The 20,260-nt window shown below is 42.9% G+C and overlaps 2 protein-coding genes across 2 annotated transcripts in view; both read right to left on the bottom strand.

The window, feature by feature from the left end:
* naaladl2 (N-acetylated alpha-linked acidic dipeptidase like 2) overlaps nucleotides 1-20,260 on the bottom strand; it is a 406,458-nt gene that overhangs the window by 139,538 nt on the left and 246,660 nt on the right. The window contains 2 exon segments of the mRNA XM_077203075.1: nucleotides 15,681-15,809; nucleotides 18,626-18,831. Of these exon segments, the coding sequence (XP_077059190.1) occupies nucleotides 15,681-15,809; nucleotides 18,626-18,831 (335 nt within the window).
* Nucleotides 1,053-5,028, bottom strand: LOC143711518 (uncharacterized). The gene is made up of 2 exons (XM_077203084.1): nucleotides 4,959-5,028; nucleotides 1,053-4,860 (listed from the first exon to the last, which is right to left on the bottom strand). The coding sequence occupies exon 2, from the start codon at nucleotides 3,692-3,694 to the stop codon at nucleotides 2,753-2,755; it is 942 nt and encodes a 313-aa protein (XP_077059199.1). The 5' UTR covers nucleotides 3,695-4,860; nucleotides 4,959-5,028; the 3' UTR covers nucleotides 1,053-2,752.

Here is a 20,260-nt window from a genome sequence, read left to right as displayed (position 1 = left end):
CTGTCCTTTAATCACAAAAGAGTAATCTATCTTCCTTCCTTTCATTCAAAAAACAAATACAGGAAGATAGATTGTGGGTAACAGAAAGCCCTATTTGTGTTAAACAGTGTGGGGTGACAATGAACTCACTGTTACAGAAATCTAAGATTGTATGCATAAGACGCCTTCCTCTGAAGCTTGCCAAATGCTTTCACTAATGGCTTGCAATTAGCGTGTCATGGCACGCACACAAAACATGCATTATCTTGATGAAATCACAGTGAAAAGGGTCTAATCTAGAGAATGGTGGATGATGTTGTTGTGCTGGGGACCCGACCGGGTTTTTATGAAGTGTTGAGTGACAGAACCGTGGTGTCACAGGATGAAGAGTTACAGCCCAACGGACTGCTGGGGGCAACTGCGCATTCGGCCCTGCCACATGATTGTCACAGAAGAGTCCACCCTCGGTGGCCTTGCCTTCTGTTCCTTTTTATGTGTGTGTGTGTGTGTGTGTGTGTGTGATTGGCTATACTGGGAGATAAATTCAAGTGAGATCAGTGTCTCTCAGTCGATGCAGGAGCAGGAATTCAGGTAACAGTATGAATGACAAAAGCCTGCTGGGCTGCATTATCAGATGTAGGGGTTATCAGATGCGGGTGAGTCTAAAACACAATCCTTGGTTCTTTCGATTGCTTTTCTACAATATTGATCACGACACATTCACAGGGTTTCCAAGAATGTCAGGCCCCTGTTTTTCAGCTACTCTTATTTTGTTGTAGTCAATCACCCAGATGTTTTGACCAGCACTTATAGTGAGTCAGAGGCAAAGCCACGCTTTTCAGACCATTTCAAACAGCGTAATTACTTTGAATGTTTTTCAACTTGGGGAAAGAGCCTTTCAAAGAGTATTTCATTAAAAGAAAAAGTTAGTGTGCATTGATAGAAAATGAAATGCCACACATATAGTTGGCTTGAATTCCAGTTCTGCAGAGTTAAAATGCAAATATAATATTGCTGGTATTATATGCGCAGAGGCAGATGATTACCCGAATACAGCAATTCACATTTGGCTAGATTATGCTTTTTTTATTACAAAAGTTACAATAAAACAAAATGCACATTGTAAACCCAGTGAGAAATCTACACAAGAAATCATCTACACAACAGATGAAGGACAGATAAGAGATGTGCAACTAGAATGAATGGGAGAAATAGGAACAAATAAGGGTGGTGATGGCGCAGTGGATAAGACACATGCCTTTGGTGTGAGAGAACTGGGTTTGAATGCACTGTGAGACACCCATGTGTCCCTGAGCAAGACACTTAACCCCTAGTTGCTCCAGAGGCGTGCGACCTCTGACATATATAGCAATTGTAAGCCACTTTGGATAAAAGCGTCAGCTAAATGAATAAATGTAAATGCAAATGCAACCCACCATGGCTGCTCTAGTAAAACAAGCCCCGCCTTCCAAATAAAAGAACCAATCATCAATCTGCAAGGTCATTGTTTGATCTTGTTTGATGACACTGTGATTGTAGCTCCAGACAGAAACGGCAGTAACATGGTTGTCATCGTGAAACTTGTGCTCAGCTTTCGCTCTTTTAAAAAACTTTTTTTTTATGGATACCCTCAATTCATTTACATAGGAGCTGCACTTGCATGACTAAAAATAGCTGTCCGAGTGCATTCCCAAGATGGTCGCAGAGTGAACAGACTCCCTTTGAAAGGGACTTTGGCTCTGATGCTGCACTTGAAGTGAAATCGAAATCAAGTGGAAATTGAGCCTTCAACTTATGGATCGTCACTGCATTGCATTTTTTTTTACACCATGTCGTTGTGATGCGACATCCATTGTACAATCTAGTGAGTAGGGGTCATAAATGAAAAAAAAAGCAAAAATGATTTCCAAACTGGAAGATAACCTTGGCTTTGATAAACACTTTTGCTTATGTAGCAATCTGGATTTCTCTATAATCAAAATTGACTTTTTTCAAAGAGGATTATGCTATACTGATTTTCTCTAAACATATTTTAGATCTGAATACAATTGTGCTGTCAAATTTATGTGAACTAATAAGAAGTATAGCGTGGGAAGAAATAGTGAGGTGATAGGCAAGGTGAGCCAAAACACAACCCCAAGGTTATTACTATGAGCACAAGATGTGGCGTCCTTTATCTGTCAGAGATAACGGGATGTGTTGATGTATAATGCTTTAGGCCCATGAATAATAAAAAAAGGGGGGGGGGGGGGGGGATGGGGCATACCTTGATCATCATCTAGCATGTCTCACCTTTACAATCATAGTAAAATCTGATTTAAACTCGAAAAAATAAAATTATGACATTCTGTTTGTGACAAAGTTGTGTACATGTGAATGTGACCTACATTTCGAGCTCTACAAACTCCTGTGCTGTCTGAATAAATGATTATATGAAAGAGATTACTGACTTTTACTTGGGTGCAATAGACATGGATTTTAGAGAGGATTACTCAAAGCTTAACAGGTTTTAAAACACCTAATCTGCAATAATAATAATAATAAAATAAGTTTACATAAGAGAGTCAGCTATGAGAGCTGTTATGGCAAGTTTGAGATTAAATAAAACTATTGAGATCACTATCAGCGTAAATCTTTTCTTAGACAGTACATTTTCATAATATATTTGATAATCTCAATTCTTAAAGATAAAACGCAAATTAATTTAACAGTTAACTTAACAGGCATAAATCATATCTTATGCTTTCCATCGATTTCGAAGATGACGTCACTTCTAGGATGCATTATTGGAGTGTTGGTGCAACCGCTGCTGACGGCGGTGCCATTGAAGGTGACTGTGAAGCCCAATCAGAGAGCCACATGTCCTACTGCAGTAATGACAAGTGAATGCTGATTCTGGGTGTGGATATAGTTGTGGCTGTGCTTTAAGTCTGCGCTGATGTAGCTCGGTTCTATGTTGAGCACGCTTTAATTCGATCTGTTGGGCCCCCAGATCACATTCGGAACTCCATGCCTGACAGTTGGCAGCTTTTGTTTCCAGAACTCCAGGGCTGATGCCACAGCTTTTCAGGTTCTCCTTGAGATGATCCTTGTATCGACGCTTCTGACCCCCAGGTCTCCTGTTGGCTGCATGTATCTGTCCATAGAGGACTTGCCGGGGAAGGCGGTGGGAGGGCATGCGGATAACGTGTCCGACCCATCGCAGTTGCCGCTTAGCAAGGATTGCTTCCATGCAGCTGGAGTTGGTGCGCTGGAGGATGTCCGTGTGGGAGATTTTGTCTTTCCATGTGACACCTAGTATACGCTGCAAACATCTGATATGAAAACCCTCAAGACACCGAATGTGCCTGCGGTAGGGAGTCCATGCTTCTGCACCAAACAGTAGGGTGGAAACGCAGACTGCCTGGTAAACGGCCGCTTTGGTGAAAGTACGGAGATCTTTATTACCAAAGACTCGAGCTCGAAATTTGCCAAAGGCAGAGGAGGCGAGATTAATGCGTGCCTGGATCTCGCTGTCTATGAGGCAGGTGGGTGTTAAAATGCTTCCAAGGTAGCTGAAGTGTTGAACAACCTTTACTGGTGAACCATGAATATAGAATTCAGGGGGTGTGGGGGTAGGGACCATGGTCTGTACAATGATCTCTGTCTTTTGAATGTAAACTTGTAGGCCACAAGCTTGATAGACTGCGCATACAACATCAAGGGTGTGCTCCATTGCGGTAGGGCTGTGGGCTAGGAGGGCACAGTCATCGGCATATTGCAGTTCATGAATTGTGAGAGTAGTGCACTTGGTGATGGCTTGCAGGCGGCGAAGGTCAAAGAGGTTGCTGTCCAGACGAAACTGCAGGCAAACACCCTCATCGGGGCTGAGGGAATTGCGGGAGAGGAGGGTGACTGCTGCCAGGAAGAGGTTTTAAGATCACTGGCGCCAGTACACACCCCTGTTTCACTCCTACCTGCACAGGAAAGGAGGGAGATTGAGATGTACCCACAGTCACACAAGCCTGCATGCCAAAATGAAACTGTTGTAGAATGTACAGAAATCTTGGTGGCACCCCAAACTTCTCCAGAATGACCCAGAGGACTTGACGGTCAATGGTGTCAAAAGCCTTTGCCAGGTCGATGAAGGCAATGAACAGGTCTTTGTTCTGTCTCTGGCCTTTTCTTGCATTTGGCGCAGGACAAAGATCATGTCGGAGGTGGAGCGATCCTTCCTGAAGCCGCACTGTGACTCAGGAAGGATCCTTTCTGTGATGCTCTTGGTAAGACGGGACAGCATGACCCTCGTTAATACTTTCCCTGCCACAGAGAGCAGGGATATGCCACGACTGTTACCACAGATGGACTTTTCACCTTTTTCCTTGTGAATGGTAACAATGTGTGAGTCTTTCCAGCCTTGAGGAACAGTTTTTTGTGCCCATACTATCTGGATAAGTTGGTGGAGGGTTTTGGTGAGGAGATTTTGCAGGGATTCCATCAGGACCAGCAGACTTATTGTCCTTGAGGCTTCGTACTGTTGTGAGGACTTCTGAGAACTCGGGTGGGTCATCAAGCTCATGTACAAGTGGAAGCATTGGGAGGCGCTGCAGGACAGTGGGGTTGGTCGGATTATTTAGAAAAATCTGCTTTTCATTACTCCCAATTACCATCAAATTACACCAATCCACATCAGGGCAAAACTTGTAGGTTCTCACACAAAAACGTGTACATCACACAACAGACACGCACATGTTGCTACAACAATACCCAATTAAACAATGAAAAGTCTCTTTACTTTGTGTTTCACTCCGTAATCCCAAAAGAAGTAGTTCCTTTATTATAATTGGTTCCAGAGCACCCATTCAAAATATCACTGCAATGGCATCTCTATTCCAAAGACAGCTGCAAAGCAAGATAAGTGGAAAGTATTACCTCCATAGCTCTAACATGATTTATAGTGTTGTTAAAATGTCTCAAAATATTGAAAGTGTTGTGGATACCTGATGTCTCCAACAGAGCATCTTTAAAAGATAAATTGCACATTCCAGCAATCCAAGATGACTGAAAAAACTGCATGTACAATTAGAGGCAAGAAGTCATATAACAGAGTAAGTGCAGGCGAGAGATTTTATGGCATGTAGGGACAAACAGTGATGACTACAATGAAAATTCTTACATGTGATCATTTAGTTAATAATATAGCACTGTGGGACTGGGATAAAAGCCTGTGATATTGATTTTGGCAGAATAAAAGCTGGTTGATACATATTAAAAAATATATTTAATTGTAACTGTTTAATCAGTCAAAGTTTGACAAATCAACACAAAAGAGGGGAACAATCACATCGTAAAAAAATAAAATAATGAACCTTTCTTTTATCACGCCTGTCAATTGGAAGTCTTTCATCCACAAACAGTCCCTATGCATCTTTGATTGGATGGTATTCCATTCAATTAGCATGCTAATGAGGGCATCTTGTGTCTCTTCGCGTCGAAGGCTCTGACCAGACAACAGCAATTAGCATGAGCCTTTATCAATTTACTGAGAGACAGAAAACGATTGGGGGGAGGCGTAGGGCCACGAAGGTGGACTTTTAGACAATGTGGGAATGTAATGAAACGAGTCTAGAAAAGTGCTGATGCTAAACAGTTTTCTTCTTTGTTTTGATCACACTACAGGATAGAGGATATAATTAGCATATCAGATAAACAGGTTGTGCATTCACATTTAAGGTGCTTTGGATGTAGGATAAAATGCACATTTTATTAAATGATCTTGGGAGTCTCACATAACTATATATATATATATATATATATATAATTTTTTTTTTTTTTTGGTATTTCAAGCATTGTCTGTCAATGTATCGCAAACCTCAAAAGGGCTTCATAGATCTTCAATGGCATCTGAGGTTAATAAACAGACAATCAAAAATGCTCCAGGATTCAAAAACATCTCAGATTTGTCTCAATGAATTTACTTTGAGTGTGGATAGTTGACAAATTAAGCAATAATAAAATAACAGAATCAGTAAATGGACCAAATAATTTTGCTTCATAAAAACTTTCTTTTGTTAGTTTATAAGGAGCACTTCAACACTTAATTTTAGAAAGATTTTGAAAACTTTGTTGACTCCAAACCCGTGAAATAGCCAATGAAATAAGTATGCAAATGAAATTAAAAAAGCAATATTTGCAGGTCTGACTTGCGTTCCACAATTGAAAAATTGAACCGAGATATGTCCATGCTAAGAAGAAATCCATAGATATTAACTGTACAATAATTTTGTAGCATTTTGTAGTGTTATGCAAAGCATACCGAAGCCATTTTGCATAACTCAATCCTGAGTCCTCTCTGCCTATTCACTTCAAATCACAGTCTCATCAGTTCTTCTTTTTCCTCCAGTGAACTACATTCCAAACATTATGGCCAGACTGCTGATGATAAGGAAAATAATTATTCCAGTGAACTTATGCCATTTCTCTCCAAGAAGTTTGGCAGGAGAGATTTCGATGGTGGCAGCGGTGCAGGTCAGAGCTTACTTTATTAGGCTGAAATGTCACAGGAGGACTGGCATTTAGGTTAATGAAGAAAATTATTGTCTGGTCAAAAATAACAGGGCACATGGTCATCGGATCAGGGCCTCTGACCTATAGCATGCTATACAAAGCAAACGATACATTGGCAATATTTAAATATATTAACCTTTTCTGTGGCTCCATTCGCATCTTAGCTGATACCAAAGATGCTGTAAGTTTGAGTTAAAACTAACCGAAAGTTGCCTTAAATTTACACAGAGCTAATGAGCAAGGCGATCCTGATGTGTTACACAGTTTATTCATAATTTCAGACAAACTACAATATAGTCACACAAAGCATAAATGAACCTGTAAGAATGAGGCACTCTATATATCTGAAAACTTGAGGAGAACACAAGAGCTATATTAAGGTTAAATAAGTTAGATGAGTTATGTCTCACATTATTGGAAATGCCATTTGAATGCAAAATTCAGACTCAGTGTACATTGCGAATGAGATGCAGCAGAGAGTTTTTATGCAGGACATGGGGTGCACACTGCTCAAATACCAACCCTTTGTTGAGTGAATTAACAGTCTTGGATAAGTCTCAATTCTGCATTCACTGGTGGGAATATTCAAACTGAAATTCCCTACAACTTCAAAGTGTTCCAGTCAATCATATGTCAGTTAAAATATAAACGAAACAGCACCATTTACCAAGATAATTTAATTTTGGTCACACTTAGGATTAGGGTCCAATTCTCACTAACTATTAACTATGACTTTTGCCTCAATTAACTCCTAGTAATATGCATGCTAATGAGCAAATAGTTTTTAATTATTTGTAATCATGAAAATAAACACTTACTTTGGCCATGAGAATATTCATATTTAATGGAAAAGGGTGAGCAAAAAGAATTGTCACATTCTCTTTTGTGGAAAATTATATAAATGAACCAATATTGCAGTTACATTTTCCTGATGGAGTAGCCTCTTTCATATATAGGTTCGCCTTGATCCTTCAAAGAGACGGGACAAATTTTTTACACTTCATCCGGAATTTGGAAAGTGTACTGTAGAATCTCTCCCCATGTATCAGCAGGAGCCGTGCTGGAAAGATGATTCTGCGATTATGAATTCCCTTGTCTCGCAGCTTCTTTCGCACGTCGTCATATTGCTCCATCGTGCTCCATCTTCTGTATACCAGCGGAGAGGTCTGGATGAAAACGGACTTGTTCGTTGTTGTAAAGAAAATTCTCTTTGATTCTGGCTGCCTTTAATACTTGCTCCTTTGTCTTTGAAGTTCAAGAACTTCATAATCAGTGTCCTCGGGCGTGTCATGCGCGAGTCGTTATTTGTCATAGTGCTGATTCTATGAGCCTGCTCAATCACCAAGGTCTTCCGCGATTCCATTCCTAGAACCTATGGTATCCGCTTCTCCAGAAATGTAACCATGTCCTGGCCCTCTGCTTTCTCCGGTAGGCTCACCTGTCTCACGTTGTTCCGTCGGCTTCTGCATTCCAAATCTTCAACTTTGTTTGAAAGAGTTTAAACGGTGCTTTCCAATGTGCTCACTTTGGAAATTAGCCTATTAACATTGTCTTCAGCATCAGAAATATGTTGATCTGCATGTGCTATGCGCCCTGTGCATTCGTACATCTCCTTTCTTACCTCAATTGTTTTTTGCACACCATCAATTTTCTTATAAAGTCCACTTTTCAAGGACATTATGGCTTTCATGATATAAAGGTTGTTATTTTCGCCCGAAGCTACTACTTCACAATCTTCCTCGTCACGGCCGTCTTCCACTAGTTGCCAAAACGTTGCAAATTTCTGCACCCTCGTCTTCGTTTCGTCTTTTTTCCACCTTTACATGACATTTTGATTCCCTGTACAATTATGTACATGCTGCTTGGCTTTAAATACAATTCTGGTTGGTATTGGTTAACTACATGCTAGCAGCAGAGCTATAAAGTTGCAACCTCTTAGCACCTCGCCATAACCATAACCCCAAGCAACTAGTTAATAGTGATAGTTGGACCCTTAATAAATTGTTACCAAAAATTTTGCAAATATATTAAAGCCGATAAATAATGGATTTCTTCTGCTGAGACACTTCAGATGTGTACTGTTCACCATGATGGTTTTGAATTGCTTGAAATATGATTGAAATCACTTCAAAAAGGAAAATACAGTCAAGTGCTACATGTGCAGCGCAAGTCTGTCATATAGGCTTTCTTAGACCATAACAATAAAAGCAACTAATTGAAAAAACAAACAAACAAATATTTTTTGTGGATGAATGATGTGTTCCCTTTCGAGGGAACTCACGCTGCGTCGAGAATCGACACATTGGGAAACGCCTCCAGCGTGACGCGTCTGAAGCCTGTATGGAACTAGTCCAATCTTGATTGGTGTTACGTCATGACGTCATCCGTGTAGTCGCATGTGACGGTGAGCGGAAGCTATGAAAGGGAACCGGATCATAACAATGTCAGCTATCTGTTCTTCAGCGAAGCGCTCTGTGTGACTGTTTGTCTTATTTGGTGTTGTATTGTATGTTATCCCTTCCTATATATATATATATATATATATATATATATATATATATATATATATATATATATATATATATATATATATAAAAGCAATGGCAGAGAAACAATTCAGGCAGTGTGCGTCCCCTTGTCTGCGCTTTTTGAGCGAGGGTGACACACATTCTCTCTGTGTTGTTTGTCTGGGAGTGGAGCATGCACGGGCAGCGCTCGAGGGCGCTGTCTGTGCTAACTGTGATCTCATGCCCCTGAGAACGCTCCACGACCGCCTGAGCCTGTTTGATGAGGCAGGCCAGGCACGCGCTCCCCGTGGGTCAGGTCCCGCGTCTGTCGAGGCAACGCGGCGCTTGCATTCATGGGGATCGCAGAGGGATCTGGCCGAGGATATTGAGACGGCTTTGGCCCTTTCTCAACATTCATCGCTCAGTTCTCGTGGTGTCGCTCACGGTTTGGAAGCCCGCCCAGCGGCTTCTTCCGCCCAAGAACGAGACCCGGTGCTCGAATTATCTTCCTCCGAGGAGGTGGATATTTTGAGCATCGATGCAGGAGAATGTGGAGATCTGCCATAACATTCCCCTGCATCTGAGGAGCTGCTGGAGGTTGTGACTAGGGCTGTGGCCAAGTTAAATATCGATTGGCCACCAGAAAAGCAGGAAGCGACAGTAAAAAGCAAGCGTGATGAGCGCTTCCTGCAAACCCGGTCACAGCCTTCGCGCCGGAGCCTCCCGTTCTTTAGCGATCTCCACACCGAGGTGTCGAGATCATGGAACAAGCCCTTCTCCTCTCGACTGTCTAGCCCCAATATAAATATTTATGCTTCAATAATGGGGTCGAGAGAGAGGGGCTATGGGACGATGCCTCAGGTTGAGGAGACTTTTGCATCTCATCACTCGCCCGAGGCCGCATCGTCCCTGAGAGCTCCGACGCTTCCCTCCAACCCCTGCCGTACAACATCGGCCTTGGTGGGGAAAGCATATATGGCGGCGGGTCGGGCTGGTGCATGCCTGCACACAATGGGGCTCCTGCAGGCATACCAGGCCGACCTTCTAAAAGATGTGGACGACAGCGGGGAGGTCACCCTCGACGACATTCAGGAGATGCGTCGAGTGACTGACTTGTCTCTCCGTACTACCAAAGAGACGGCCCGTGCAATTGGCCGTTCTATGGCAGCCTTGGTAGCCATGGAGAGACATTTGTGGCTGAATCTGTCGGGCGTTGGGGACAGGGACAGGGCCTTCCTCCTCGACGCCCCGATTTCGTCTTCTGGCCTCTTTGGCGACGCAGTCAGCATTGTCGTCGAGAGGTTTCAGGAGACGAAACGCCAGTCAGCCGCATTAAACCAACTCATCCCCCGCCGTCGTTCCAAGTCTCGTGGGGCTGCTGCCAGGGGGCAGTCCCACGAGGCTGCCGCCAGCTCCTCACACCTGCAACTGCATAGAGAGAGTGTTGCTTCTCATGCTCCCCCGCAAAAGGCCTGGAGCCAGAGGCAACACTCTCAGCCAAAGCCTTCCAAGCCTAGGACAGATATGAGGACTGTCAGTCAGGCTAGGAAGGCTTTGGCGAAGAGGCCCTGACGCGTGGCCTAGGCCTCTGAGGGTGGTCCCCCCCGCGATCGAGTATCAACAACTCACTCCTTCGCGGAGCCCTCAGGAAATCAATGTCTACTTCCCGCCGCTAAGAGCGCCTCGGGATGCATCGGTTTCCAGCGAACGCATATCACACTGTCCGCCCAAAACTTTTGCGGCCCTGTCCAGTTTGCTTCCTTTCCCGAGGCCTGCAGAAAAATTTAATCGGTTAGTTCCTGCCAGTCAAATGCTTCAGGTCACCGATATATCAAATTTAACCCCAGAGGCCAGTCCCGAGAGACTGGTCCCCCTAGTAGATTATCTAGACACCTGGAAGGGTCTTCAAAATATATCAATGGGTCCTGCACAAAGTAGAACGGGGGTACAAAATTCAGCTCGAATATCGCCCGCCCAGGTTCAGCGGGGTGGTAAACACACTGGTCAGCCCCGAGCAGGGTCTGGTTATGGAACAGGAAGTTCAGTCCCTCTTAGCGAAGGAGGCCATAGAGTATGTTCCTCCCCAAGAGCGAGAAGCCGGGTTTTACAGCCGGTACTTCATAGTTCCCAAGAAGGATGGGGGATTACGTCCTATTATAGATCACAGGGTATTAAACCAGTCTCTGAGGAGATACAGGTTCAAAATGTTAACAATACCTATGATCGTGAGTCAGATCAGATCCGAGGACTGGTTTGTCACGATAGATCTAAAAGATGCTTACTTCCACATATCCATCCTTCCACGACACAGGAAGTTCCTAAGGTCTGCTTTCAGGGGAAAGGCTTACCAATACAGGGTTCTTCCTTTCGGCCTAGCATTGTCACATCGCACCTTCACGAAATGCATGGATGCTGCCCTTGCTCCATTAAGACTTCAAGGCATTCGCATCCTCAATTATATCAACGACTGGCTTATCCTGGCACAGACAGAGGAGATGGCGGTTCAACATCGAGATGTTGTTCTGTACAATCTAAGGTGCTTGGGACTAAGACTCAATGTCAAGAAGAGTTCTTTGGTGCCTCTAACAAAGACTACTTTTCTGGGGGTAATTTGGGACTCAACTACGATGCGGGCACAGCTGTCTCCCGCTCGTATGAATACCATCTTGACTACAATCTCGAGCCTCAGGCTAGGCCAAACCATCACGGTCAAGCATTTTCAAAGGGTGCTGGGTCTCCTGGCGGCAGCGTCCAACGTAATTCCTTTTGGCCTGCTGCATATGAGATCCCTACAGTGGTGGCTCAAAACCAGAGGGTTTTCCCCGAGGGGGAACCAATTTCGCACTATCAAGGTAACGCGCAGATGCCTTCGTTCTTTGGTAATGTGGAGGAAACCTTGGTTCCTGTCCCTAGGTCCTGTGTTGGGAGCACCATGTCAAAGAAAGATTGTGACTACGGATGCTTCTCTCACAAGCTGGGGTGCGGTTATGGAAGTCCGCTACACCAGGGGTCTCTGGAAGGACAACCATCTCTCTTGGCACATCAACTGCCTGGAGATGCTGGCTTTGATTCTGGCTCTCAGACACTTCCTTCCAGACCTCTTAGGCCATCATGTCCTAATTCGGACAGACAATACGTCGGTGGTCTCTTATATAAATCGTCAGGGGGGCCTGAGATCGCACCCTCTATGCAGATTGGCGCATCAGGTCCTCCTGTGGTCCCAGGGCAAACTTTTCTCAGTCAGAGCGATGTTTACAACTGGGGTCAGCAATGTGGGAGCAGACATCCTGTCGAGGCAGGGGCTGAAGCCCGGGGAGTGGAGACTCCACCCCGAGTCGGTGGAGCTAATATGGAAGGAGTTTGGACAAGCGGAATTGGACCTATTTGCCTCTCACGAGAACACTCACTGTCCACTCTGGTTCTCTCTCTCGCATCCATCTCCCCCGAGGCTACGTCTGTACGCATTTCCCCCGATCACTCTGCTCCTAGGGGTTCTAGAGAGGGTCCGGCGTTACGGGATCAGCTTACTCCTAGTAGCCCCGTACTAGCCGGCCCGAGTATGGTTTTCGGACATCATGGTCCTTCTAGCAGGCCCTCCGTGGCGAATTCCGATCAGGAGAGAACTTCTTTCTCAGGACAGGGGCACAATATTTCACCCTCGGCCGCAATTTTGGAAACTGTGGGTCTGGCCCCTGAGGGGGACCAGCTCATAAATGTTGGTCTCTCAACTGAGGTTGTTGAGACCATTCTAAACTCTAGAGCCCCCTCCACGAGGAAACGATATGCATTTAAATGAAATGTGTTTAACTTATGGTGTAGAGAACTTCAGTTGGACCCAGTTAACTGCCCAGTGGCTTCAGTGCTGGAGTTCCTCCAGAGTCGCTTCTCTAACGGACTCTCCCCGTCCACGCTTAACTCTTCGGGGTCGCCGATCACGCAGGCGTGATCAAGTTACATGAACAGTTTAAGACGTCGAAGCATAAAAACAAAGTCACGTTGAGCGCTGCCGTCCACTTCTGTCGAAAGTGCTGGCTTGAAATTCTATTTTACTTTTTGTTTTGTGTTGATAGACCAAGTAAAAACGGAGATATGATCATTTAAACTTTATATAAAAAAATACTGACGCGTTCGTAAAAGAACACCAGATGGTATGCGACAGGCGTTGCATTTATTCTAATAACTTCGTCGGTTTTTGCCATAAAACAAAACAGAGAAAAATATGTGAATCTGCTGACTCTGCTCTTCAGGCTGCACATTTTAGGGAATGGAGGAGGAGCCAACTGAGCAAAGACGCAAAATAGAAAGGCAGAGGATTTACGGAGTTGATAAAGAGAAACATATATACGTTATATATATATAGAGAGATTATTGCTAGTTTTTGGAAGAGTTTGAGTAGATTTTGAGAGTAGTTTAGGAGTAGTGTAGATAGTTTAGGTAGTTTAGGAGTAGTTTAGGAGTAGATTTAGATAAACTGTTTTGAGGAGTGGCACAGATAAAAAATAAAAATAAAAAAACACCTGATATTTGTTGTAAATAGTTGTATGTATAATTTGATTTTGTGTTCATTTTACCTTTTGTATCGTTTATTTGCACTATTGAGGTACCCCTCTTACTCAAGGAATGAAATCCCTGTAATGTAGCTATCTGTGTAATTGTACATGAAGTGTTTTGTAGAGTTTCTAAGCAAAAAAGAAAAGAAAAAACGCCTATTGCCTACTACCTGCTTTTTGCTGCATATAGTTTAATTTTATCTCATTTTAAATTTTTTATGTTGTATTTGCACTATTTGCGAACCCTCATACTCTGGGAATGCAAGGCCTTAAATATGGCTCTCTGAATAATTGTGTGCACAACATTTTTTAAAAAGTGGCTGAGCTAAAAAGAAAGAAAAAAAGCCTATGGCTACACCCGCTTTTTTTGTAAATCATATTTTTTTTGTATATAGCTTGATTATATCTGAATTGTACCTGTATATGTTGACATGTACAACTTGTGTTTACATTTTAAACCTTTTAAAATGCTTCATTGAGCATGTTTGTGTTTTTTGTAGTAGAAAAGCTATAATTTTTCTATTCGGATTTTGTGGTTTTTGTGTGATTTTGGGTCCAGTGTGTTGATACAGTACATCAAAGTGAAAAACGAATTTTCTGATCATATAGGTGATGTTGTGCTGAAAAAAATTATACCAAACATTGGTATAGTAAACATTTGTTTATGTTGCAAAATTTAAATAAAATAAAAGTACTCTAAAACGGCCAAAATAGCCCAAGACTCCGAAGGGTTAAGGTCTATGTGGCGGCCATAGCTGCCTTCCACACGCCTCTAGGGGTGGGCACCTTGGGGAGACACCCACTTATTGTACGGTTTCTTCGTGGAGCTAGGAGGATGAGGCCTGTCATCCAGTCCAGGGTTCCCACTTGGTACCTGACAGTGGTCCTCGAAGGGTTATCCCTGGCACCCTTCGAACCATTGGATGAGGTGTCTGAGAAATTTATGTCCTTTAAAGTAGCCTTCCTGCTTGCCATTACGTCCCTCAAAAGAGTTGGGGACTTGTAGGCCTTTTCGGTTGCTCCTTCTTGCCTTGAGTTCGCTCCCGGTAGAGTAAAGGCCATTCTCCACCCTAGACCTGGCTAATCGCCTAAGGTGCCGTCAAATGTAGCACGGTCTATAATTCTTCAGGCTTTTCATCCTCCACCGCATGTGTCGGATGAGCAAGCTAGACAGCTTTTATTGTGCCCGGTCCGGACACAATTGTAAGCTTGCCTTCGCCTCTGCTAGTAAAAGCTCACTCAACTAGAGGAGTGGCTTCTTCTAAAGCTTTGCTGTCAGGAGTTTCTCTTCAGGAGGTCTGCGATGCCGCAGGCTGGGCCTCCCCTCACACCTTCATTAGACACTACAGTCTAGATCTGCCCTCTACTCCGGGTTCACAAGTTCTCTCGTCCTAAGTGTGCCAGATTGCTTCACACCAGGGCGTACTCTCTCAGTGTGGCGCAGTGGGCATTTCGTTCCCCAATGTGTCGATTCTCGACGCAGCGCGAGTTCCCTCGAAAGGGAACGTCTCGGGTTACGACTGTAACCCTCGTTCCCTGAGAAGGGAACGAGACGCTGCGTCCCTCGGCCACACTTCTAGCGCTCCTGGGAGCGACTTGCTTCAACCAATCAAAAGCTGACATTGTTATGATCCGGTTCCCTTTTATAGCTTCCGCTCGCCGTCACATGCGACGTCACGGATGACGTCATGATGCAACACCAATCAAGATTGGACTAGTTCCATATATGCTTCAGACGCGTCACGCTGGAGGCGTTCCCCAATATGTCCATTCTCGACGCAGCGTCTCGTTCTCTTCTCAGGGAACGAGGGTTACAGTCGTAACCCGAGACGTTTTCAAGAGGTTCTATGACTTTATTGGGGGGCATGTTTTCAGATTTGTAGTAAGGGTAGATCTGAATAATAGGAAGGCCAAACAGCTAGCAAGATACTCTCCAGCAACAGTCATTATGGGTAGTGATGATTGGGTTTTCTGTAGGTTTTCAACAAGTGTTCTGTAACATATGATTCTATTCTATTTAAGTCCTATTTGCACGTATCATGTCCGAGTGGATATATAAGAATATAAAAAAATATATAAAAATAAATAAAACAAATACCTTTTGGGTGTCAGCTGCCAGTTGCAGAAGAGAAGGTGATGCTGTGGACTGCAGGGATCCAGGGGCTCTGACGGGACTGTGGAGGCTGACATAAGCCACTGCCCTGCTCTGAAGTACCACTGTGTTCTCCTGTACAGACACACAGAACAAAGCAGTCTGCAACCAAATGATAAAATGTCAGATCGCTGATTGATATTTTGACATACAGCCTGAGAAACCCCCGGTGAGACACTACAATTTTGTGAAATGAGCATTGTGAATAATAGCAACCATTATTGTCTTCCTCATACTCAAAAACTATAATTTTATTGTGACATTATTTGGGGCTTCTTAAGATTAATGATGACGTTCGTATTGTACTGATTAGAATAAACTCCTTTGCCGAACTGAATAATTTCATTAACACTCCAAAATCATCCATCTGTCTGATTGAATCTTCATGGCTTGCTGATCATGTTAGCAAGCTTTTGTATGGCTGCTCAAGGCTAATCTGTTCTATTTTTGTTTCCCCTCCTTCAGTTTAGCTGTCAAACCGAGGAAGAGAAAAACGGAAGTGCTTTTGACCTCCTGCTAAACTCAACTTTGAGCATTGCCAGGGATTTCTATAAGCTGTGTTGTTTATATTGTATCAAAGAATTCAAGCATCATTCTTAAATCTATATTCAAAATATGCAGCTTATATACATAAATTGTAGGCTACAACATGACCCCAATGTCATGTAGGGGTCATAAAGGACACATACTCATTTGTCTTGTTACTACCCATGATTTACTGAAGTAATGCGATAACACGCTGATTTCAATGTTGAAATTAATTGAAGATGTTCAAATACCTGTGAGTGGAATAGTCCAACTGCAAAAGCTTACAACTACACATACAATTCACTGCAGTTTCCAGCTGAAATGAGCACTAGTGGCGGTGAATAGGCAAAAACTATTATCCCTTTTCACACAAATTCTGATTACAGTGGCATATCATTGATTATGAAAGACATATTTTGCATGCTTCCTTGCACCATAGTATGATATGACCTCAAAACACTTTAACCATAGTGCATGATTTTTAAACTATCATAGCATCACATAACCAGCTCCATATGTACAGGTTTTCTGACTGAGTAAACTAGCTTGAAAGCTCACCTGGTACAGCACTGCGATGCAGAGCACTCGGCTATGAGTCCTGTAAATCATGGGTAATGGTAAAAGAGTTTTGACACATTCATTGATTAAAACGGGATTTTTCACACTTAATGAGTTTGCACTGAACTATCTGTCTGACAGTGTCACGATTACCCATGCGCTCCCTGGGCGATCACGGACTACATTTCCCTTGGACTGATTACACCATACACCTGCACTGCGCTGATTAGACACACCTGCAACTCATTCACACAAATACACACACACACACATATAAACCACTTCCACGCACCTCACCGGTGTGAAATCTTGACTTTCTTGGCTGTCATTTCCGAGCATTTCTTCCCGTGGATTTATTGTTACCTTGACCTTGCACTGTGTATCCCGTTTCTGCTTGTTCTCTGCCCGCCCCGACTTTGGTTGCTTACTGCACCTTGCTTCTCGCTGCCTACTCCGACCTTTGCCTTTTATCTGGTTTGTCTCTGCCTTGTCTCCGTTGCCCTGTCAGAACTACGGATGTGCCCGAAGCCGAATAGCCTAGCCTACCTTATTCGCGAAAGGCACAGATAATGGCTTCAAACAGAATAACGGATTCTACCGAATAATAGGGAAAACTTAGCACTGGTTCCACCCAAGGATGTGTGCTGAGCCCTTTACTGTACTCCCTCTACACCTATGACTGCAGTACAGTCCACCACAGTAACACCATCATCAAATTCGTTGACAACACGGCAGTGATTGGGCTTATCGCAGGGAGTGATGAGACAGCTTATAGAGACGAGGTCCAGAAAATAACATCATTGAGTTCAGTCAACAACCTGATTCTAAACACCTCAAAAAACGAAGGAGTTCATCATAGACTTCAGGAAGCATAAGGTGGATCTGTTTCCCACTAATATCAATGAGGACTGTGTTGAAATGGACCAACATTTTTAATTTCTAGGCACTTTAATCTCTGCTGACCTCTCCTAGATTGCAAACACTACAGTGGTCATCAAAAAGGCACAGGCAGCGACTACACTTCCTGTGTCTTCTCAGGAAAAACAACGTGGCTGAAAAGCTGCTGGTGAACTTCTATTGTTCTTCAATTGATAGTGTGCTGACCTATGTATCATAGTGTGGTGTGCTGGTTTGCCTGAGGCAGATAAGAGGGGGCTTTAGAGGATAATTTACACCACAAAGAGGATCATTGGATGCCCCCTTCCATCACTGAAGGACATATACAACTCTAAATGCCTCAGTAGGTCAAAAACATTTTAAAGGACTCCTCACACCCCGGGTTTAAATCATTTGACCTGCTGCCATCAGGCAGGCATTACAGGTCCATCAAAATGAGGACAAAAAGATTCAAGGACAGTTTCTTCCCCACAGCCATAACCATCATGAACTCTAATATGCACTGATACATATACACATGATACATATACACAGTCTGCAGGGTGCTTTTTCATTCTTTACTTTGCAACTAACAGGTTTAGTGCAATATATTTCTTATTAGTGCAATATTCCATTTGACTACATTTTTATTTTTATTTCTGTACTATGTGTTTAATATTTGTGTTTTATGTAATATCGTTTGTGTTTGTTGTATAACAAACACAATGATGTTATCAGAGTCTGCAATACCTTAGCTTTTGGTGAATTGATGCCACTGGTGGTACGCTTTTTTCAAAAGGTTTTTCACTTTCGTTCATTTGTTCAATGTTGCGAAATGTTGTAGGAAGCAATGCAATATAATTTAGCGGAAATGTCGCCAAAGGCATGTTTTTCCAAAGAGCCTGTGGTTTGGAATAGTTAAATGTTACCTTCCCCCACTCATAGGAGCCGATGTTGCCCAATGAGGTCCCCCCCCAGGAACAGAAGACGATGGTGCGGTCAGGCAGCCAGCCCACACGGGTTTGAGCCGTCATGGAGGCGATGATCTGAGTCATGACTGCAGAACCGTTACCCCAGTCCGCCAACGCACCTTCGTACCAGCTGCCATGAGGACTGCCAACCAGTACGTATCGATCTAAAGGGGGAAACAGAGCGGGAACACTAACACACAAACAAGAAACAAGCAACCACTCATGCAGAAACAAACATGTTCACACAGGTGGAAGGTCAATCAACTGCAGGGTAAAGACTATGTGCAGTGTATGAAAACTGAGTTTTTTTTTTAGTTGTTTTTTTCTTCAAACTAAGAATCTAGATTCTTATGTTCCATAGGAAATATCTTTAGGTCCCTCTGTGGTGAAAATCATGTTTGGTGGTGGTTTTTAATATGCTATAGATTTGTCTTATAATAAGACCAACCATGTGCAAAATCATAAGTCAATACCATTGCTGAGTATATTCTCCTTAAAACTGCAGTAAAAAAAAAATCAAAAATGCAGTTTGAAATCGCTGGTGTTTCTCACATCACAAACTACCTTGTATCCAATCAAACCAAGTCTCTGAGCTGGTGAGAGTGAGTGGAGGTGGCACGGCTTGACGGCACGGCATGACTTTTGGTTGACCAATCAGTGAAAAGAGGCAATAGCAAATGCACAACTGATGTACACTCAACAGCTAGAGAATACCCATAATGCACTGTGAGGGTCACCGGCAAATTAATTCCTGCGTCTCGCCAAAAGATGGTGCCCACAGCTGAATAATTCATCCATTTTCCAAACCGCTGGTCCAATGTGGGTACAGTGTAATATCATACAGGTATAAATTCCTTTTTAATTGATTATTCAATTGTTTAAATAAGGTTTGTACATAGTTTCCATGACAGAGTTTAAGACAGATGTTTTCATTATTACTGGAGCTGCCAGCTTGCTAAGTTTTTAAGGGGGACTATATTAGTGGACTAATGAAGGGAATAAGGATTTTTTTTCTTTCAATACAGCCTTTGACTCTGGTAAACACATCCATAGCAGACTGGTGGGAGTGGACTTGGACAGCAACATGGAATTGTGGAATTGAAGTTTCCACCTATTTGGCAAAAGGGAACACCCTGTTTTCTCTAATCAGGTAGCACCAATTTTAGTCAGGCAGCCAAGTTTTGTTGAAAGCCCATTTTTGCCAGCAGTGAAGTAACGTTCTATCTATAAATATATTCTATCTATAAATAGAAAATAGTTATTTTAAATTGTAATGATATTTCACAATATTACTGAATTTTTCAATCAAACAAATGCAGCCCTGGTGAGCATAAGAGGCTGGTTTTAAAAACATGAAAAAAACCCTCACTGATCCCAAAGGTTTGAATGGTAGTTTACTTAGATTACTCTTGTTATTGTTTTTATTGCTATTATACATTACATTTTAATCCACATATTGAACTATTTTATAAAGATATTTTCACTAGCACACACACAAATGGCATAAGATGAAGTTGTCTGTACTACCCACTATTCTAAAGTTAACTTCCCTTAGATAAGGATTTAAGGAATGGAAATGGATCCTAGATCAGC

This window comes from Siphateles boraxobius, unplaced genomic scaffold, assembly GCF_051911475.1.
Source record: "Siphateles boraxobius isolate OS27281-9 unplaced genomic scaffold, OSU_SipBor_1 5, whole genome shotgun sequence".
NCBI classification, from domain to species: Eukaryota; Metazoa; Chordata; class Actinopteri; order Cypriniformes; family Leuciscidae; genus Siphateles; species Siphateles boraxobius.
The sequence above is the reverse complement of the archived record's forward strand: the minus strand, read 5'-3'. Positions and strand labels throughout refer to the sequence as shown.

Excerpts from the sequence above, each read along its gene's own strand:
- LOC143711518 (XM_077203084.1), bottom strand. The coding sequence starts at position 3,694 with ATGGAGCACACCCTTGATGTTGTATGCGCAGTCTATCAAGCTTGTGGC.